The 20,048-nt window shown below is 41.8% G+C and overlaps 1 protein-coding gene across 1 annotated transcript in view; it reads left to right on the top strand.

Annotated features, from left to right (window-relative positions):
* Positions 1–20,048, top strand: part of LOC123464531 (ATP-binding cassette sub-family C member 4-like) — a 159,087-nt gene that overhangs the window by 83,119 nt on the left and 55,920 nt on the right. The window contains 3 exon segments of the mRNA XM_045162456.1: positions 4–150; positions 5,479–5,558; positions 9,019–9,169. Coding sequence (XP_045018391.1) covers positions 4–150; positions 5,479–5,558; positions 9,019–9,169 — 378 coding nt within the window.

Below are 20,048 nucleotides of genomic sequence, written 5' to 3'. Positions count from 1 at the left end.
CAGGGTTAACTGTATCTACCTTCCTTTTTGGCATCACAAGGTCTCTGCTGTTATTCTATGTCCTTGCTAATTCTTCACAAACTTTGCACAACAAAATGTTGGAGAGCATTTTGAGAGCTCCGGTATTGTTTTTCAACAGAAATCCAATAGGTAAGTCGGACATGAAGCTTCTCAATGAATATGTCTTTTTAACACATTTAGTGCCTGATTACATTTTCATATTTGAAAATGGAAGATATGCTTGGAAGAAAATCACTCTCCGTGGTTTTTCATTTTGTACAAAAAGCTTCATTGATAATTTTTCTTGGTAGGAAAAAAATCTGAATATAGGAGCAAATAAGCTTTTATTCCAACTTATGCATGTCTGTAAAAAAAATAACGTTTACTTTGCAGGATGATTTAGAAATCCATTTGTTATATATACCCAATATACAATGCAAATGTGTTGAAATGTCTTTGACTAGTTGTTGGAACATTGGGCGTGTTACATGGTGTTAAGCTAACTAGGAATGACCTTCTTCCAGAAACATTTCTACAGGAGACAGGCTGTGTGTTTCTTTCTTTCATTGTCCATCCATTTCTGGGACCACAGAGCTCTGGCATGTGCTCATATTTTGAGGTTTATCTGAATTGTAATGGAAAATTAATTTAAATGCAAGATCAGTGAAAGGTATACCTCCTCTTCAGGAAAATCAACCCTCTAGTTTTACAATGGACTTTTGGTTACATTTAAGAGGTCTTGTGGTATATAGCAGGTGGATTTTCATTACTAAGTAAGGGTGTCCCTGAAGGTTTCCCAGTGGTTGTTTCCTCCATTCTGAGGCCTTTGACCTGTCTTGCTTTGGAAGGTAGTCTCCTGACGTGGGTTTCTATGAACAGGTAGTTCATCAGCATATATGCCCACTCTGTTCAGTTGGTTAGACTTGTGTTGAGGCCCAGGGCAGGTTTGTTTTTGCAGGTCATGATTGACAGGACCTGTCAAAGCAGGGATGTGACTAGAGAGAGGACAGGAGTTGCCTGGTCATCAACTAGCTGTGTGATCAAGGTCAAAGTAGTTAGATACTACTGGGCAGGCAAATCTCCAGGCAGGATATTGTCATGGTTATAAGTATGGACTCTGGAGCCAACTTCCTGGGTTCAGTCCTGGTGCTAGTTACTAGTAGTAATAGCCAGTTATATTTATGTTAATACTTATGTGCAAATTATTTAATTTCTCTGTGTCTTGATTTTCTTACCTATAAAATGAGGATATTATTCACACACTTACCAATATCTTGATTTTGTGGGCATTAAACAGGTTAATATAGTCATAGCATTTAGCACACTGGCAGTAGCTAATGAACCTTAGTAAGGATAATGACATAGTTTCTGGGAATTTCCTCTCCTGTGAAATGGGAATAACAGTTGCCCTTCCTGTTTGACAAGGCTGTTGTGAGGATTAAATAAGACTGTTTAGGGCAGCATCTTGTGCAGATTTATTCAACACATGTCATTTAGTCCAGGCACTGTGTGGAGCACAGGATGGTAAGGTGCAGAGGCTCACATAGGTCTCATCATATTATGAAGTCATAGCGAGGAAGTGATTGGAGGAGTCCATGGTATTTTGGCTGTGAAGCTGCTCTACTTTACTTTGCCTGTTAATGTGAAAGCTATGGTTATAAATTTGGGAGCATCAAATGGGACTGAATTTCTGTTATCACAGCCTCTGAATGCTCCTGACCACAGCTGAACAGGCTGATGATGACCTGTAGGCTTCTCCAGATGCTGATGTATTTATTATTCAAGGATTTGGAACCAAGTTTAAATCTTCAAGCTCACTAATCCTAGAGCAGCAGGCACACTAGTATATATATTGTTTCTTCATCCTGTGTCTATTATCAGAACTTCATTCCTTCAAGAAATAGAAGCCTAATTAAATGCTGCAAAGATACACCCAAGGGTTTCAGGGTATCACTTATTTACTCTTTTGTAGGTACACTAAGTTGAACTTTTCCCTGTGTTTATTTTCAAAACTAGAATTTGTAATAGACTGTTTATGGTGTCTTTGTTTCTGGTGTGTGATGGCATGAAGAGAGAACCACCTGGAGTGGTGTTACTTGTTACCAAGTTCAAGCTCACTCTGCTCGCCTCACAATGCCAGTAAGTCTTACAGCTAATGTGTTAAAGCAAGAAATAGCAACTTCATTTGGAAACCTGGCAGACTAATGTCTCAAAATAACCATCTTATTGGGGTCTGGAAGCCAGGTTCTTTTATAGAACACAGAGGAGAGGAGGTGAGGAAGTAAAGCCATTTGCCTTGCAAAATTGGAGGGGATTTGTTAATTTTTTTTCTTTTCTACAGCCATTCACAGGTGGTGAGGGTCAGATTGTCCCCCTGTGAGCTGAAAAAAAGCCACTTTAGTTTAACTTTGAGGCAGAGGGTCAGGGTTCCCTAACAAAAGCAGTGAACAGCAATGGTCAAAGAAACAGATCCACCTTGGAGTCAGTATTGGCTCCTCCTTGTTGCAGTTCCTTTGATGTGCACCTCTCCTGTCTGGGGCCAGTACCCTCTGCTTTCTCATCCTGCATCTCCTCAGGGTGCACCACCCTTGTAGGGTGGCTGCAGAGTCCTCACGGTTGCAGAATCCTTTGTTTACTGATGTGGAAAGTGGCGTTTTAAGTTTGCCCTAGATACTTAATAGAAATTAGTTCTCATATTCTAATCCTGCAGCCTTTATATATATCATTGTGGATATACTATTGTTGTGGATTCTGAAAAGGGAGATAAAATCAATGATAAGTGATCCTTAGTGATTTAGTAATATATTTGTTTTCCTGCCTACATCCCTCTGATCTTCTTAGATGCTTATTCATAAGTCTGTGCTTGTCACACCTGGTACACCTCTGAAAATAATGACTTTATTACCCCAGTAGTAAACTCACAACTTGGAAATAGTCAAAACTCACAGTTTTCCCCAAATGTGAGGTGCTGTGAATGATCTGGAGGGAAAAAACTACAGAGAGATTATAATTATGTTGATTTAAAAGTATCACTTGGGAAAACTAATCTTGACAACTAAAGCAAAGTTAGTGTAACATTAGGATTAATTTGGGTATTTTGCAACTGTTTATTTACCAACTTAGCACTTGGAATGAGTCTTAGATGGGATGGATCTAAAGGGAGGGAACGTTCTGAAATCCACCAACCCTTTTTGACACTGCCACAAGATTCCCCCATTCTTTTAAAAATAAGGGCTCAGTTTCAACTCCCCACCCACTGCCATTTAGTGGTAGTTTTGTTTCTTTTTAGGCATCATCCTGTTTTCTCTTTCTTTTTTTTTTAGAGGGAATTTGCCCTATAATTTTATTTTACTTATTTATTTTTAACCATTTATCATGTCTTTATTATCATTATTATTATTTTTTACTTTACAATATTGTATTGGTTTTGTGATACATCAACATGAATCCACCACAGGTGTACATGTGTTCCCCTTCCTGAACCCCCCCTCCCACCTCCTTCCCCATACCATCCCTCTGGGTCATCCCAGTGCACCAGCCCCAAGCATCCTGTATCCTGCATTGAACCTGGACTGGCAATTCATTTCTTATATGATATTATACATGTTTCAATGCCATTCTCCCAAATCATCCCACCCTCTCCCTCTCCCTCTCCCACAGAGTCCAAAAGACTGTTTTATACATCTGTGTCTATTTTGCTCACTTGCATACAGGGTTATTGTTACCATCTTTATAAATTCCATGTATATGCGTTAGTATACTGTATTGGTGTTTTTCTTTCTGGCTTACTTCACTCTGTATAATAGGCTCCAGTTTTCATCCATCTCATTAGAACTGATTCAAATGTATTCTTTTTAATGGCTGAGTAATACTCCATTGTATATATGTACCACAGCTTTCTTATTTATTCATCTGCTGATGGACATCTAGGTTGCTTCCATGTCCTGGCTACTATAAACAGTGCTGCGATGAACATTGGGGTACATGTGTCTCTTTCAATTCTGGTTTCCTCGGTGTGTATGCCCAGCAGTGGGATTGCTGGATCATAAAGCAGTTCTATTTCCAGTTTTTTAAGGAATCTCCACACTGTTCTCCATAGTGGCTGTACCAGTTTGCCTTCCCACCAACAGTTTAAGAGGGTTCCCTTATTCTCCACACCCTCTCCAGCATTTATTACTTGTATACTTTTGGATCGCAGCCATTCTGACTGGAGTGAAATGGTACCTCATTGTGGTTTTGATTTGCATTTCTCTGATAATGAGTGATGTTGAGCATCTTTTCATGTGTTTGTTAGCCATCTGTATGTCTTCTTTGGAGAAATGTCTATTTAGTTCTTTGGCCCATTTTATGATTGGGTCGTTTATTTTTCTGGAGTTGAGCTGCAGGAGTTGCTTGTATATTTTTGAGATTAGTTGTTTGTCAGTTGCTTCATTTGCTATTATTTTCTCCCATTCTGACGGCTGTCTTTTCGCCTTGCTTATAGTTTCCTCTGTTGTGCAGAAGTTTTAAATTTTAATTAGGTCCCATTTGTTTATTTTTGCTTTTATTTCCAGTATTCTGGAAGGTGGGTCATAGAAGATCCTGCTGTGATTTATGTTGGAGAGTGTTTTGCCTATGTTCTCCTCTAGGAGTTTTATAGTTTCTGGTCTTACGTTTAAATCTTTAATCCATTTTGAGTTTATTTTTGTGTATGGTGTTAGAAAGTGTTCCAGTTTCATTATTTTACAAGTGGTTGACCAGTTTTCCCACCACCACTTGTTAAAGAGATTGTCTTTTCTCCATTGTATATTCTTGCCTCCTTTGTCAAAGATAAGGTGTCCATAGGTGGGTGGATTTATCTCTGGGCTTTCTATTTTGTTCCATTGATCCATATTTCTGTCTTTGTGCCAGTATGATGACTGTCTTGATGACTGTGGCTTTGTAGTAGAGCCTGAAGTCAGGCAGGTTGATTCCTCCAGTTCCATTCTTCTTTCTCAAGATCGCTTTGCAATCTTGAAAGAACAATCTTGCAAGGTTGCTTTTATTTATTTTTTTTTAATTTTATTTTATTTTTAAACTTTACATAACTGTTATTAGTTTTGCCAAATATCAAAATGAATCCGCCACAGGTATACATTTAAGATGTATTTATTTATAGTTGGATTGGGTCTTTGTTGCTGCACATGGGCTTTCTCTACTTACAGCAAGCAGGGCTGCTCTTCATTGTGGTGCTCCTGCTTCTCATTGCAGTGGCTTCTCTTGCTGTGGAGCTCAGGCTCTAAGCACAGGGGCTTCAGTAGTTGTGAAGGCTTAGTTGCTCTGTGGCATGTGGGATCTTCCTGGACCAGGGATTGAACCTATGTCCTTTGCACTGGGGACACTGTACCACCGGGAAAGTCTCTAAATACAAATACTTTACAAATAGTGTTTTCATTTGTTTGTGAATTGTTTGTTTCCTATCTGAGGAAATGAATAATTTCTCATATCCTGTTCTTGCAGGAAGAATTTTAAATCGTTTCTCCAAAGACATTGGGCATATGGATGACTTGCTGCCCCAGATATTTCAAGATTTCATCCAGGTAACATACCAATCCTCTCAGAGTTTTCACAGGGAATAGTAGAGTGCCTGTTTCTCAAGGCCATTTCAGAGGGGCTGAGGGTGGGCCTTTCAGCCTGGCAATGTGTCCTGTTATCTTCTGTAAGGTCATGCTTGTGAGAGAGAGGTGCAGCTGTGATTGGGAGGCTGAGTTAACATGAGAAACACCTGGGGCAAGAGTGGCTACACAGTGACATCAAGGTTGTTCTGAAGCAGTGACATGCTGGGCAATTGGTTCTCCCTCTGCCTTCCAGGTGTCTCACTGGATTCCCTTTACTGTGAAACTTTCACAATATAGAAATAATCACCTCTCCTGGAAAGATAGCCTAGATTAACTAAACTATGCATTGTATCAGGCTTCCCAGATGGTTCAGTGGTGAAGAATTTGCTTGCCAGTGCTGGAGATGCAAGAGATGTGAGTTTGATCCCTGGGACAGGAAGATTCCCTGGAGGAGGAAAGAGCAACCCACTCCACTATTCTTGCATGGAGAATTCCATAGACAGAGGAAGCTGGTGGGCTACAGTCCATGGGGTCACAAGGAGTTGGACAGGACTGAGCACAAGCTGATACATTGTATTCCTACAGAGGACAAATACTTACTGCACTGTTTTATTTGGATAAAGCCAGGTGTGGTTACTTACCAAGAGAAGAGTGGTAAAAATAACATGAAATTCATACTTTAGCAAGGACAATGTTGTTTAGTTACTAAGTTGTATCCAACTATTTTGTGATCCCATGGACTGTAGCCTGCCAGGCTCCTCCATCCATGGGATTTTTCAGGCAATAATACTCGAGTGGGTTGTCATTTCCTTGCCCAGGAGATCTTCCTGACTCAGGAATCAAACCCACGTCTCCTGCATTGGCAGGTGGATTCTTTACCAGTGACCCACCAGGGAATTCAACAAGTACAATACAGAGCAGTTATTGAAGATATAAAGCCTTTAAGCCAGTAATTCAATTCCACGATCGAAGCCATCTCATAAAATGTCTTTTGTTTTTGTAGGAAGTTTTTCTTTTAACAAGTTGATTGCTCTGTCTTAAAGGGTCTTAAAAAAATGAGAGAGAGAGACCTACAGGAATACTATCATCCAGCCTCTGTTTTGTCTGTGAATTTGAGGTTCTAAAGAATGATGTTGGGTCATCTCAGCTCTCATTTCTTCGCTCAGTACTGTTGCTCATGTGGAGTGTTTTTTTTGTTTGTTTGTTTGTTCCTGTTATTTAATACTGTCAAATTTTTAGTGATTAAATCTGTGGAAAATTTTCATTTTCTTTCCAATTGTTAATTTCAGAAGTGAAATGCATTATCAAAAGCTGAGCACAGAAATGCAGCAGTCAATATCTAACTGCAGACAGTGTAGCCTGTGAGCATGGCTTTCACTGTTACCAATGTGAATTAAGCTGAGATGAGGAGGCAGAGTGCTTTTACTGCAGAGATGTCCGGTTTTTGTTTTTTTTTTTTTCCTCTTTCACAAACTGATTTTATGAGTACATCCTGCTGAGTTTAACTACATAATTTATCCCTAGAAACACTTCTTCCCTAAAAACAGTGCTATATTTTAACAGTGATTGTGAATAGCTTTGAAAAGATTTTTTGAAAGGCTCTGTATCTTTGTTAATGACAAGCTAGGCCAAGGTTGGGTTTCCTCCGTGTGCTTAGTATTTGGTTAGTTAGTAGTCATTATCAGAATTGTCACATATTTTTGCATGACATAGGGAAGGACAGAGATAGATGTTACCTGATTTCTGTAGGATCCAGTCTCAGTAATGAGGAGATAAAATTCTAGTCTCACTGATTTTAAATCTCAGCTCTGCCCTGTAGTTCAATTATCTTGAAGTTGAAGGTGGAGATGACCTGCAGGTCATTGGAAGTAAGAGTCTGGTGTTCGAGGGAGAGACCTGGGATGAGCATGGGGCCTGTGTAGTTTTCACTGAGCAGGTAGTAGTTGAATCTGTGAAGATGGCAACCCAGGGAGAGTGAAGCAGTTTTAGGGGTCAAGATAAGAAGGTTCGATACTCAGAGAGAAAGCAGAGAGAAAGGGGAGGAGAGGAGACACACAATGAATAGCAAGTGAGAAAGGAGGAAGTAGGTTGGGGAGCCAAGGAAGGATGAGTCTGTTCAACTCAAATGAGAGGGTGAGTCTGTGGAAAATTGTCAGTTGATTTCAAATCAGGAGGCTTCTGGTGACTCAAGGAACAGGCTTCAGGTGGGAGGAGGCCAGACTGCAAAGGGTTGCAAATGCAGGAGGAATGGAGGGATTTGAGGTGAAGACAGGCTATTTTTGGAAGGAGTTTGACTGAAGCAGGAGAGAGGTCCATCTGGAATGTAGGGTCTGAGGATATATTGCTGGTTGTTTGGATTTTAAGTTTGTGAGTCAGGTGTGTGTGAGGTGGTGAGGGTATTTCCCTCTCTCCCTCCTTCCCTTCAACAAATGAGATAGATTTGAGGTCCTGAGGTACAGATGTGAGTCAGGCATGAAGTCCTCCCCTCATGGGTCTCCTCCAGTCCCCCAGGGGACGAAGACATCTAGAAACTCACCCCTTGATGCTTCTGAACTCCTAATTGTGGGAGCTCTGTCAAAAAATAAAGATCATGGCATCTAGTCCCATCACTTCATGGCAAATAGATGGGGAAACAGTGACAGAATTTATTTTCTTGGGCTCCAAAATCACTGCAGATGGTGACTACAGCCATGTAATTAAAAGACGTTTGCTCCTTGGAAGAGAAGCAATGACAAACCTAGACAGTGTATTAAAAGCAGAGACATTCTTTGCCAACAAAGGTCTATCTAGTCAAAGCTATGGTTTTTCCAGTAGTGATGTATAGATGTGAGGGTTAGACTATAAAGAAAGCTGAGAGCTGAAGAATTGATGCTTTTGAACTGTGGTGGAGAAGACTCTTCAGAATCCCTTGGACAGCAAGGAGATCAAACCAGTCAATCCTAAAGGAAATCAACCCTGACTCTTCATTGGAAGGACTGGTGCTGAAGCTGAAGCTCCAGTACTTTGGTTACCTGATGTAAAGAGCCAACTCATTGGAAAAGACCCTGATGCTGGGAAAGATTGAAGGCAGGAGGAGAAGGAGATGACAGAGGGTGAGATGGTTGAATGTTATCATTGACTCAATGGACATGAGTTGGAGCAAACTCTGGGAGATGGTGAAGGACAGGGAAGCCTAGTGTTTTGCAGTCCATGGGGTCACAAAGAGTCAGGCTTAAGTTAGCAAGTGAACAAGAATACTGAGAAAGTTCTTATCATAGTGTTTGGTTCATATAATAAACATTATGAGGACCTCCTATAGTTTTATTTCTTAAGATGCAAAAGCATTCCTTACTGTTTCAACAAGTCTTTTGAGCAAAGGAGTTTAATCCTAACAAAACAGCCCATTAAAGTTTGAGAAGTGTCCTTCCTAAGGAGCCCTCTGTATCTATTTTTGCCATTTCAGATGTTTTTACTTGTGATTGGTGTGATGGGCGTGATGGTGGCTGTGACTCCTTGGGTTGCTGTACTTGTGATTCCCTTTGGCATCATTTTCTTTGCTATCCAGTGGTATTTCTTAAGGTCATCACGAGACGTGAAACGCCTGGAATCTGCAGGTGAGTACCGGGGCTCTCAGGTTGGGATGGCAAGGCAGGCTGGCTTCCATTTATGCTGTAATTAACCATACCCTTGAAATTCCAGAGAGTCTTATCTTCTGGAATTTCTCACTAAGTTGACATTATGTAATTGAATGTGATGGCCGCTGTGAGTCAGTGTGGCCTTTAACAGGTCAGCTGCAGCTTTGCATTTTAGCACAAAGAAGATGAATGTGAGCACGGTGAGGACAGGGACCGTTCTGTCTTGTTTATGACATACTGCCTAACAGATTATCCACTCTATAGATACTTTTCTTAAAAATAAAACATTTCATCATGTTTGAACTACTGTAGAAAGAAAATAGGAGTTTTTCTTCTGCTAAAGATGACATTTTTTTCTTCTCCTACTAGAGATGACAAGGATAGTAAAAGATTAAGAAAAGGAAAGGAGATATTAAGGAAATGTGTGTCAGAAGTGATATATTTGAAAAATACATTAATTTACATGTCCGAGTAAGTTGCAGCTGTTAAATGTATTGGAAAGATAAGTCCTATTATTTTCAGCTTCATTCTTTATCATCACCAGTATTTGGAGTGATCCCACACTGTTTGTGGTCCCTCCTTTCTCAAAACTTCTCATATAAATGATGCTATATGGGAAAACTATATGAGATGCTATATGAAAAATATTCCCCTGGGATGACCCAGTACGGGGAATCTGTTTGGTAGGCATTTGGTGTATTACCCCAATCAGTTTCCTACTTGTAGAATAATGAGGAACAGGGACTTCTCTGGCGGTCCTGTGGATAAGATTCTGTGCTTCCACTGCAGGGGGCACAACTTCAATCCCTGGTTGGGGAACTAAGATCCCACACAGCACAGCCAAAAAAATAATAATAATAATGGCGAATGCATTTTATGATGAATCCTTCAATACTATGGGTAATCACAGATGATGAAATAATTGAATTTATCTGATTATTAATGTACATATTTCATCAATATTAAAACAAAAAAATAAAGCAGAATTGTTACATGTTTTTTAAAAAGTTGTAAGAACTATAGCCAAAAAATAAGGAAGGAAAATATTTATATCAGAGACCCGAATCATGAATAATTATTACAAATTAATACCAATTTAACCTTCTAGAAACCAAGCCAAGAAGAGAAGCATATTGAGTCCTATGAGTCTTTGTATCTACCAAGTGGAAAAAAAATCTAAGTTCATTCAAAGGAGTTTTTTCCCTTTATTGTGGCATTTGTGTGCTTTGTTTTTAATAATAAAAATGCTTAAGAGATACTTATTCTAATTATTTGCAAAAAGGATAGTGATCATCTGTTTTATAAAAGCTTTAGAAGTTTTCACTCATCAAGAGAACTAGCTGAACTCCTGTGAGGTGTGGTCTTGTGAGGTGTTTGGGTGGATGGGGAGCAGTAGAGTCCAGGTATGTGGCATTCTGCTGATGTGACTTGGTAGCATGGTAGGACCTGGGGAGGCAGAAGAGGAAGTGATGAGCTCCATCCAGTCTTCTGTGTAGACAAGGCTTCAGACGTTTTATGATTTGAGGGTGCACATGAGCTGGAGTCATTCAGTAGTTTTGTTGGAAAAAGCAGGTCTCTGGTACATTCAAAGAGGTGTTGTTCCAGAAGGAACAAGTGATTAAGATTTATACCTAGGGAAGGGCTACTTCCCATCCACACAGAAGTGGAGAGAAGGGCACCTCCTGAGGCTTTTATAATGAAGAAGCAGTACAGGATTTTCTCAATGTTTCATCTGAAGAGTCTGAAAACTTTGGCCCCATCTCTGTGGAATATTGGAATTTTTGGTACTCTAGTAGGCTGCAGGAATGTTAGACTGTAAATTCAATCCAGATACCCCCTCCTACACACCCCAGATAACCACATGTGGTGGCTAGTTGATTAGAATTGTCTATGTTCTCTCTCTAGGTGGTGGGTCTGTGCCATAAATAATAATACTGCTGTTTTCTCTAAATAGTAACTTATAGTATTTCTTAAGGTCACTGCTGGAACCACCAGCAAGAAGGACACCTGACATCTATTTTGTAAGGACATCTGTTCTGTAAGTTCACTTGTCTGACAGCTATGGCCAGAAGGCATAAACCTGCTTCTTCTTTGTGCTCTGAAGGACTACTGAAGTCCCGAGGTTTTGTTTCAGATCCTGCTACCTAGTTGCCTCTAGAAGCTTAGGCTGACACTTTCATCTTAATGAGGAATATGCAGCTGATTATAATGGGTTTATTGAGCACATTTTTGCAAAATTGAGCATAGCAATAGTCACAGAGCAGTACATAAAACCTGGATGGCATTTGATTGCCTTTCTCTGCTGCTGCTGCTGCTAAGTCGCTTCAGTCATGTCCAACCCTATGTGACCCCATAGACAGCAGCCTGCCAGGCTCCTCTGTCCCTGGGATTCTCCAGGCAAGAATACTGGAGTGGGTTGCCATTTCCTTCTCCAATGGATGAAAGTGAAAAGTGAAAGTGAAGTAGCTCAGTTGTGTCCAACTCTTAGCGACCCCATGGACTGCAGACTACCAGGTTCCTCTGCCCATGGGATTTTCCAGGCAAGAGTACTGGAGTGGGTTGCCATTGCCTTCTCCATGCCTTTCTCTCGCCAATTCTTTTTTGTTTGTTTTTAAACTTTTTATTTTGTATTGGGGTATAGCCAATTAACAAACAACATTGTGATGGCTTCAGGTGAACAATGAAGGAACTCAGTCATACATATACATGTATCCATTCTACTCCAAACACCTCTCCTATCCAGGCTGCACTTAACATTCCATGTGCTACTCAGTAGATATTTGTTGGTTATCCATTTTAAATACAGCACTGTGTACACGTCCATCCGAAGCTCCCTATCTTTTCTCATTCTTCCCCCGGCAACCATAAGTTCGTTCTCTAAGAACGAGAGTCTGTTTCTGTTTTGTAAGTTCACTTGTATAATTTCCTATTAGATTCCACATATAAAGGATTTCATATGATATTTCTCCCTCTTTGTTTGACTTCATTCATGTGACACTCTCTAGGTCCATCCATGTTGCTGCAAATGGCATTAGTTCATTCTTTTTAACGGTCTGGTCCGCTCTGCATTTAGCAGTGCCTGAATGATGAAGTCACATGCAAATTCTGTTTGAAAGGCTGCTGTGATCAACTAGCAATGCTGCCACAGGCTTTGGTAGCAGTGGGTTAGCAAGTTGTTCAGGTGTATTCAGACCATCCCTTAAATCTTCTGTTTTAAGGTGTTTTCATACAAGATTCCCAGGAACTTTGTTCAACTTCTGGTGCTTAATACGATGTATGGTAATGGCAAAAGCTGTTAGTTATTAGCTGAGTTAGATCTGAGAGTATTCTGAATATAAATAACGAAGTCTGGAGGAAAAATGCATGTATTCACACATGGGCATCCTTAACCCTGATTATTCTCCCTCAAAGACACTGCAGTTCAGTTCAGTTCAGTTGGTCAGTCGTGTCCGACTCTTTGTGACCCCATGAATCACAGCATGCCAGGCCTCCCTGTCCCTCACCAACTCCCAGAGTTCACTCAGACTCACGTCCATCAAGTCAGTGATGCCATCCATCCATCTTATTCTCTGTCATCCCCTTCTGCTTCTGCCCCCAATCCCTCCCAGCATCAGAGTCTTTTCCAATGAGTCAACTCTTCGCATGAGGTAGCCAAAGTACTAGAGTTTCAGCTTTAGCATCATTCCTTCCAAAGAAATCCCAGGGCTGATCTCCTTCAGAATGGACTGGTTGGATCTCCTTGCAGTCCAAGGGACTCTCAAGAGTCTTCTCCAACACCACAGTTCAAAAGCATCAATTCTTCAGCGTTCAGCTTTCTTCACAGTCCAACTCTCACATCCATACATGACCACTGGAAAAACCATAGCCTTGACTAGACAGACCTCTGTTGGCAAAGTAATGTCTCTGCTTTTCAATATGCTATCTAGGTTGGTCATAACTTTTCTTCCAAGTAGTAAGTGTCTTTTAATTTCATGGCTGCAGTCACCATCTAAAGTGATTTTGGAGCCCCCAAAAAATAAAGTCTGACACTGTTTCCACTGTTTCCCCATCTATTTCCCATGAAGTGATGGGACTGAATGCCATGATCTTCGTTTTCTGAATGTTGAGTTTTAAGCCAACTTTTTCACTCTCCTCTTTCACCTTCATCAAGAGGGTTTTTAGTTCCTCTTCACTTTCTGCCATAAGGGTGGTGTCATCTGCATGTCTGAGGTTATTGATATTTCTCCCGGCAATCTTGATTCTAGCTTGTGCTTCTTCCAGCCCAGCGTTTCTCATGATGTACTCTGCATACAAGTTAAATAAGCAGGGTGACAATATACAGCTTTGATGTACTCCTTTTCCTATTTGGAACCAGGCTGTTGTTCCATGTCCAGTTCTAACTGTTGCTTCCTGACCTGCATACAAATTTCTCAAGAGGCAGGTCAGGTGGTCTGGTATCCCATCTCTTTCAGAATTTACCACAGTTTATTGTGATCCACACAGTCAAAGCCTTTGGCATACTCAATAAAGCAGAAATAGATGTTTTTCAGGAACTCTCTTGCTTTTTCCATGATTCAGCAGATGTTGGCAATTTGATTTCTGGTTCCTCTGCCTTTTCTAAAACCAGCTTGAACATCTGGAAGTTCATGGTTCACGTATTGCTGAAGCCTGGCTTGGAGAATTTTGAGCATTACTTTACTAGCGTGTGAGATTAGTGCAATGTGCAGTAGTTTGAGCATTCTTTGCCATTGCCTTTCTTTGGGATTGGAATGAAAACTGGCCTTTTCCAGTCCTGTGGCCACTGCTGAGTTTTCCAAATTTCCTGGCATATTGAATGCAGCACTTTCACAGCATCATCTTCCAGGATTTGAAATAGCTCAACTGGAATTCCATCACCTCCACTAGCTTTGTTCGTAGTGATGCTTTCTAAGGCCTTCTTGACTTCACATTCCAGGATATCTGGCTCTAGGTGAATGATCACACCATTGTGATTATCTGGGTCATGAAGATTTTTGTATAGTTCTTCTGTGTATTCTTGCCACCTCTTCTTAATATCTTCTGCTTCTGTTAAGTCCATACCATTTCTGTCCTTTATTGAGCCCATCTTTGTATGAAATGTTCCCTTTCTATCTCTAATTTTCTTGAAGAGATCTCTAGTCTTTCCCATTTTGTTGTTTTCCTCTATTTCTTTGCATTGATCACTGAGGAAGGCTTTCTTATCTCTTCTTGCTATTCTTTGGGACTCTGCATTCAGATGCTTTTATCTTTCCTTTTCTTCTTTGCTTTTCACTTCTCTTCTTTTCACAGCTATTTGTAAGACCTCCCCAGACAGCCATTTTGCTTTTTTGTATTTATTTTCTATGGGGATGGTCTTGATCCCTGTCTCCTGTACAATTTCACAAACCTCAGTCCATAGTTCATCAGGTACTCTATCTATCAGATCTAGTCCCTTAAATCTATTTCTCACTTCCACTGTATAATCATAAGGGATTTGATTTAGGTCATACCTGAATGGTCTAGTGGTTTTCCCTACTTTCTTCAATTTCAGTCTGAATTTGGCATAAGGAGTTCATGATCTGAACCACAGTCATCTCCTGGTCTTGTTTTTGCTGACTGTGTAGAGCTTCTCCATCTTTGGCTGCAAAGAATATAATCAGTCTGATTTTGGTGTTGACCATCTGGTGATGTCCATGTGTAGAGTCTTCTCTTGTGTTGTTGGAAGAGGGTTTTGCTATGACCAGTGCATTTTCTTGGAAAAACTGTATTAGTCTCTGCCCTGCTTCATTCCGTATTCCAAGGCCAAATTTGCCTGTTACTCCAGGTGTTTCTTAACTTCCTACTTTTGCATTCCAGTCCCCTATAATGAAAAGGACAGCTTTTTTGGGTGTTAGTTCTAAAAGGTCTTATAGGTCTTCATAGAACCATTCAAATTCAGCTTCTTCAGCATTACTGGTTGGGGCATAGACTTGGATTACTGTGATATTGAATGGTTTGCCTTGGAAATGAACAGAGATCATTCTGTTGTTTTTGAGATTGCATCCAAGTACTGCATTTCGAACCTTTTTGTTGACCATGATGGTTACTCTATTTCTTCTGAGGGATTCTTGCCCTCAGTAGTAGATACAATGGTCATCTGAGTTAAATTCACCCATTTCAGTCTATTTCAGTTCATTGATTCCTAGAATGTCGATGTTCACTCTTGCCATCTCTTGTGTGACCACTTCCAATTTGACTTGATTCATGGACCTGACATTCCAGGTTCCTATGCAATATTGCTCTTTACAGCATCAGACCTTGCTTCGATCACCAGTCACATCTACAACTGGATATATATATATATATATATATATATATATATATATATATTTTTTTTTTTTTGCTTTGGCTCCATCCCTTCATTCTTTCTGGAGTTATTTCTCCACTGATCTCCAGTAGCATATTGGGCACCTACTGACCTGGGGAGTTCCTCTTTCAGTATCCTATCACTTTGCCTTTTTATACTGTTCATGGGGTTCTCAAGGCAAGAATACTGAAGTGGTTTGCCATTCTCTTCTCCAGTGGACCACATTCTGTCAGACCACATTCATGTCTCCACCATGACCTGCCCATCTTGGGTGGCCTAACAGGCTTGGCTTAGTTTCATTGAGTTAGACAAGGCTGTGGTCCTAGTGTGATTAGATTGACTAGTATTCTGTGATTATGGTTTCAGTGTGTCTGCCCTCTGATGCCTTCTAGCAACACCTACCGTCTTACTTGGGTTTCTCTTACCTTGGACCTGGGGTATCTCTTCACGGCTGCTCCAGCAAAGTGCAGCTGCTGCTGCTTACCTTGAACAAGGGGTATCTCCTCACCACTGTCCCTTCTGATGTTGAACGTGGACTAGCTCCTCTAGGACCTCCTGCACCCTGTGCAGCCACCACTCCTTGGAGGTGGGGTTGCTCCTGCCGGCCGCGGCCCCTGGCCTCGGCATGGGGTAGGTCCTCCCGGCTGCCACCTCTGGCCTCAGACGTGGGGTAGGTCCTCCTGGCCACCGCCCCTAACCTCGGACGCTGGGTAGCTCCTCTTGGCTGCTGCCCCTGACCTCTGACGTAGGGTAGCTCCTCTTGGTCATTCCTGTGCCTGGCACTCTCGGCTGCTGCCCCTGATGTTGGATGTGGGGTAACTCCTCTTGGCCGCCTCCCCTCGGGCATGGGGTCCTCCCAGATTCTGCCCCTGACCTCGGACGTGGGGTAGCTCCTCTCAGCTGCACTAAGTGCGCTGGTCGCAGCCGCCCATGCTAAAAGAGACACTGCAGCTGTGAATAAAAGCCCAGCCTTGGGAATAAGGAGCTTCCAAAGAGTCGGACATGGCTGAGAGACTGAACTGAACTGAACTAGGTGGAGCTGGTGGTTAAGAACCTGCCTTCCAGTGCAGGAGACATAAGAGATACAGGTTCGATCCCTCGGGTGGGAAGATCCCCTGGAGAAGGAAATGGCAACCCACTCCAGTATTCTTGCCTGGAGAATCCCATGGATAGAGGAGACTTGTGGGCAGCAGTCCATAGGGTTGCAAAGAGTCGGACATGACTATAATGACTTAATACACAGGTACAGACTTTGGAATAAAACAGAGTTGGGTCTGACATCTGCTCTACCACTTAGGTAGGTTAATATACTTAATCTTACTTAAGTGAGTGTTCTTAATCCCTCAGTTTCTGGGGTTCCTATGAGAATTTCTTGAGTTTGACACTTATAAAGTACTTGCAGGCCACTGCCAAAGACACCAGACCTTGAACAAGAAGAAATAAGAAAATATTAACAGTGATGTGATCACTCACCTAGAACCAGACATCCTGGAGTGTGAAGTCAAATGGATCTTAGGAAACATCACTACAAACAAAGCTAGTGCAGGTGATCAAATTCCAGCTGAGCTATTTCAAATCCTAAAAGATGCTGTTAGTTTGCTGCAAACTCAATATGCCAGCAAATTTGGAAAACTCAGCAGTTGCCAGAGGACTGGAAAAGTCAGTTTTCATTCCAATCTCAAAGAAAAGCAATACCAGAGAATGTTCAAAGTACTGCACAGTTGTACTCATTTCTATGCTAGTAAGGTAATGTTCAAAACCCTTCAAGGTAGGCTTCAACAGTACATGAACCAAGAACTACCCAGATGTGCAAGCTCGATTTAGAAAAGGCAGAGGAGCCAGAGCTCAAATTGCCAACATCCGTTGGATCATAGATAAGCAAAGGAATTCCAGAAAATAATCTATTTCTGCTTCATTGACTACATGGAAGACTTTGGCTATGTGTATCACAACTGGAAAATTCTTGAAGAGATGGGAATACCAGACCACCATACCTACCTCCTGAGAAACCAGCATGCAAGACAAGAAACAACAGTAAGAATTGGACATGGAACAACAGACTGGTTCCAAATAGGAAAAAGAGTACTTCAAGTCTGTACATTGTCACCCTGCTTATTTAACTTATATGCAGAGTACATCATGTGAAATGCCAGGCTGGATGAATCACAAGCTGGAATCAAAATTGCTTGGAGAAATATCAACAACCTCAGATATGCAGGTGATACCACTCGAATGGCACAAAGCAAAGAACTAAAGAATCTCTTGATGAAGGTGAAAGAGGAGGGTGAAAAAAACTGGTTTTAAAGCTCAGCATTCAAAAAACTAGATCATGGCATCCAATCCCATCCCATGATGGCAAATATATGGGGAAAAAGTGGAAACGGTTACACACTTTATTTTCTTGGGCTCTAAAATCACTGTGGATGTTGACCACAGTCATGAAATTAAAAGATACTTGCCCTTGGAAGAAAAACTGAAAAACCTAGACAGCATATTACAAAGCAGAGATATCACTTTGCTGACAGTGGTCTGTATAGTCAAAGGTATGGTTTGTCCAGTAGTCATGTATGGATGTAAAAGTTGGACCATAAAGAAGGTTGAGCACAAAAGAATTGATGCTTTTGAACTTTGGTGCTGGAGAAGACTCTTGAGAGTCCCTTAGACAGCAAGAAGATCAAACCAGTCAATCGTAAAGGAAATCAGTCCTGAATATTCATTGGAAGGACTGATGCTGAAACTGAAATTCCAATACTTTGGCTACCTGATCTGAAAAGCCAACTCATTGGATAAGACCCTGATGCTGGGAAAGATTGAGGGCAGGAGGAGAAGGGAACGACAGAGGATAAAATATTTAGATAGTATTACTGACTCAATGGACATGAATTTGAGCAAACTCTGGGAGATAGTGCAGGACAGGGAAGCCTGGCGTGCTGTAGTTCATTTGGTCACAAAGAGTCAGACACGACTTAGGGACTGAACAACAATGACTAGCAGGTCTCACAGAGCATGAATGATAACCTGCAGGAAGGCTGTCAGCCCATGGTCCTTGCATGCAATTCCTTCCCTCCCCCTGCCAGGGAAGTTGTCCTGGCCTTGTGAGGTTTGTTCCCAAGTGTCCTCAGGGTTGTGGAAAATGTAGCTGTCAGTCACATGAAATGTAAAGTTACATGTGTCTGTGACTGCTGAGTGATTCCATGTCTGCTACATATCTGCTTCAGGATAGTGAGCTCAGTGTTTGTGGGAAAAAGACTGTTACATTGGGCAACATAATACCAGAGCCTTGACATCCCCTCTTCCCCTGTACAAATTAATTGTCTTTGCAGACCCTCCAGTTCACTCATCCTGGCATCCTGCTCAGCCCTAAGAGGGGTTTGAAAGAAACAGGATGGCTTTTCACAGGTGTGCGTTCCCTCTGGCCCGCTGAAACTCTTGGGCATGAGGTAAGGTAGGTGGTGGGATGTTTGGTTCCCTGGTGTTCAAGGTTGAGATGATACCTGGTTTCTAAAGTTGACCCTGGCCACCATGCCTGCTGGAGAGAATCAGCTGCAGCTTTGATCTCCCGACAGGGAAGCAGGTGAGGGAGGTCATGCTGAAGAGTTCGTTCCAGGACTCTCCCTGGGTGAACAGTCACGTCTGCTTCCTGCTCAGAAGTCTTGTCTGTGATAAGTAGTGTTGATGTCACCACATTTGCTGTGAAAATGGGAGCCTGGTTCTTGTGAGTTTTCTGTGCTCTCTGGAGCTGCAGCCTTGGCATCCTTCTGACAGGGTGATGGCCCCGGAATTCACCTGCGTTATCCCTGTGAGAACCCTGGTTCCAGACTGAGTTCTGGGGTTGGATTGGGACACCTGCCGGGGTGCAGAAAAGGACTGAACAGAGCTCCCAGTCTCTCTTATTTGAAGCATGAGCTCGGTCTGTGTTTGTGTTGCTCTTAAAAGGGCAAAGTTATAGGAAGCTAAAATAAAATGTTATTCAACTTAGTGAAGGCAGAGAGCCTTGTGGATGCTGAAATGAGAACACAGGCATGCAACTGGATGACCAAAGGCAAAGCACCACTGAATCACTTTCAGCTCTTTGCCTGAACAACGTACAGAGGGGAAATGTATGATCATGTTCAGTTTCACAGAAGGTTTTTCCTTTAAGTCAGTGTCACAGGTGGGGCACTAATAGTTATGGTTCCTGGTCAGACACCCCCAGGTTGAAAGAGCCCCAGGGTCCAGTGGATGGTCAGCTGGCCTCCAGCCCAAGCTGTCCACCCCCAGCCAGGGGTTCCTACCCTCTCTGAGCTCCAGTGTCTCACAGGAGGAAGCCTTCTCCTTCCTTGCTGGTAGAACGGAGGACACTAAGCATAAGAGGAGGTTCTGTGTCTTTGCCCCCTTGTATCCCAGCGCACCCCCACCCCGCAGCGCCCATGTGCACATTGCTACTGATTACACTGTCACCAGACAGATGTTCAGATTGTAGGCTAAGGAGTCAGGCCCTGAAAATAATTTGGAGTTCTCCCCCTTGACTTTTTTCCCTTTCATTTTATAAAATCT

This window comes from Bubalus bubalis, chromosome 13 (assembly GCF_019923935.1).
Source record: "Bubalus bubalis isolate 160015118507 breed Murrah chromosome 13, NDDB_SH_1, whole genome shotgun sequence".
Taxonomy (NCBI): Eukaryota; Metazoa; Chordata; class Mammalia; order Artiodactyla; family Bovidae; genus Bubalus; species Bubalus bubalis.
The sequence above is the reverse complement of the archived record's forward strand: the minus strand, read 5'-3'. Positions and strand labels throughout refer to the sequence as shown.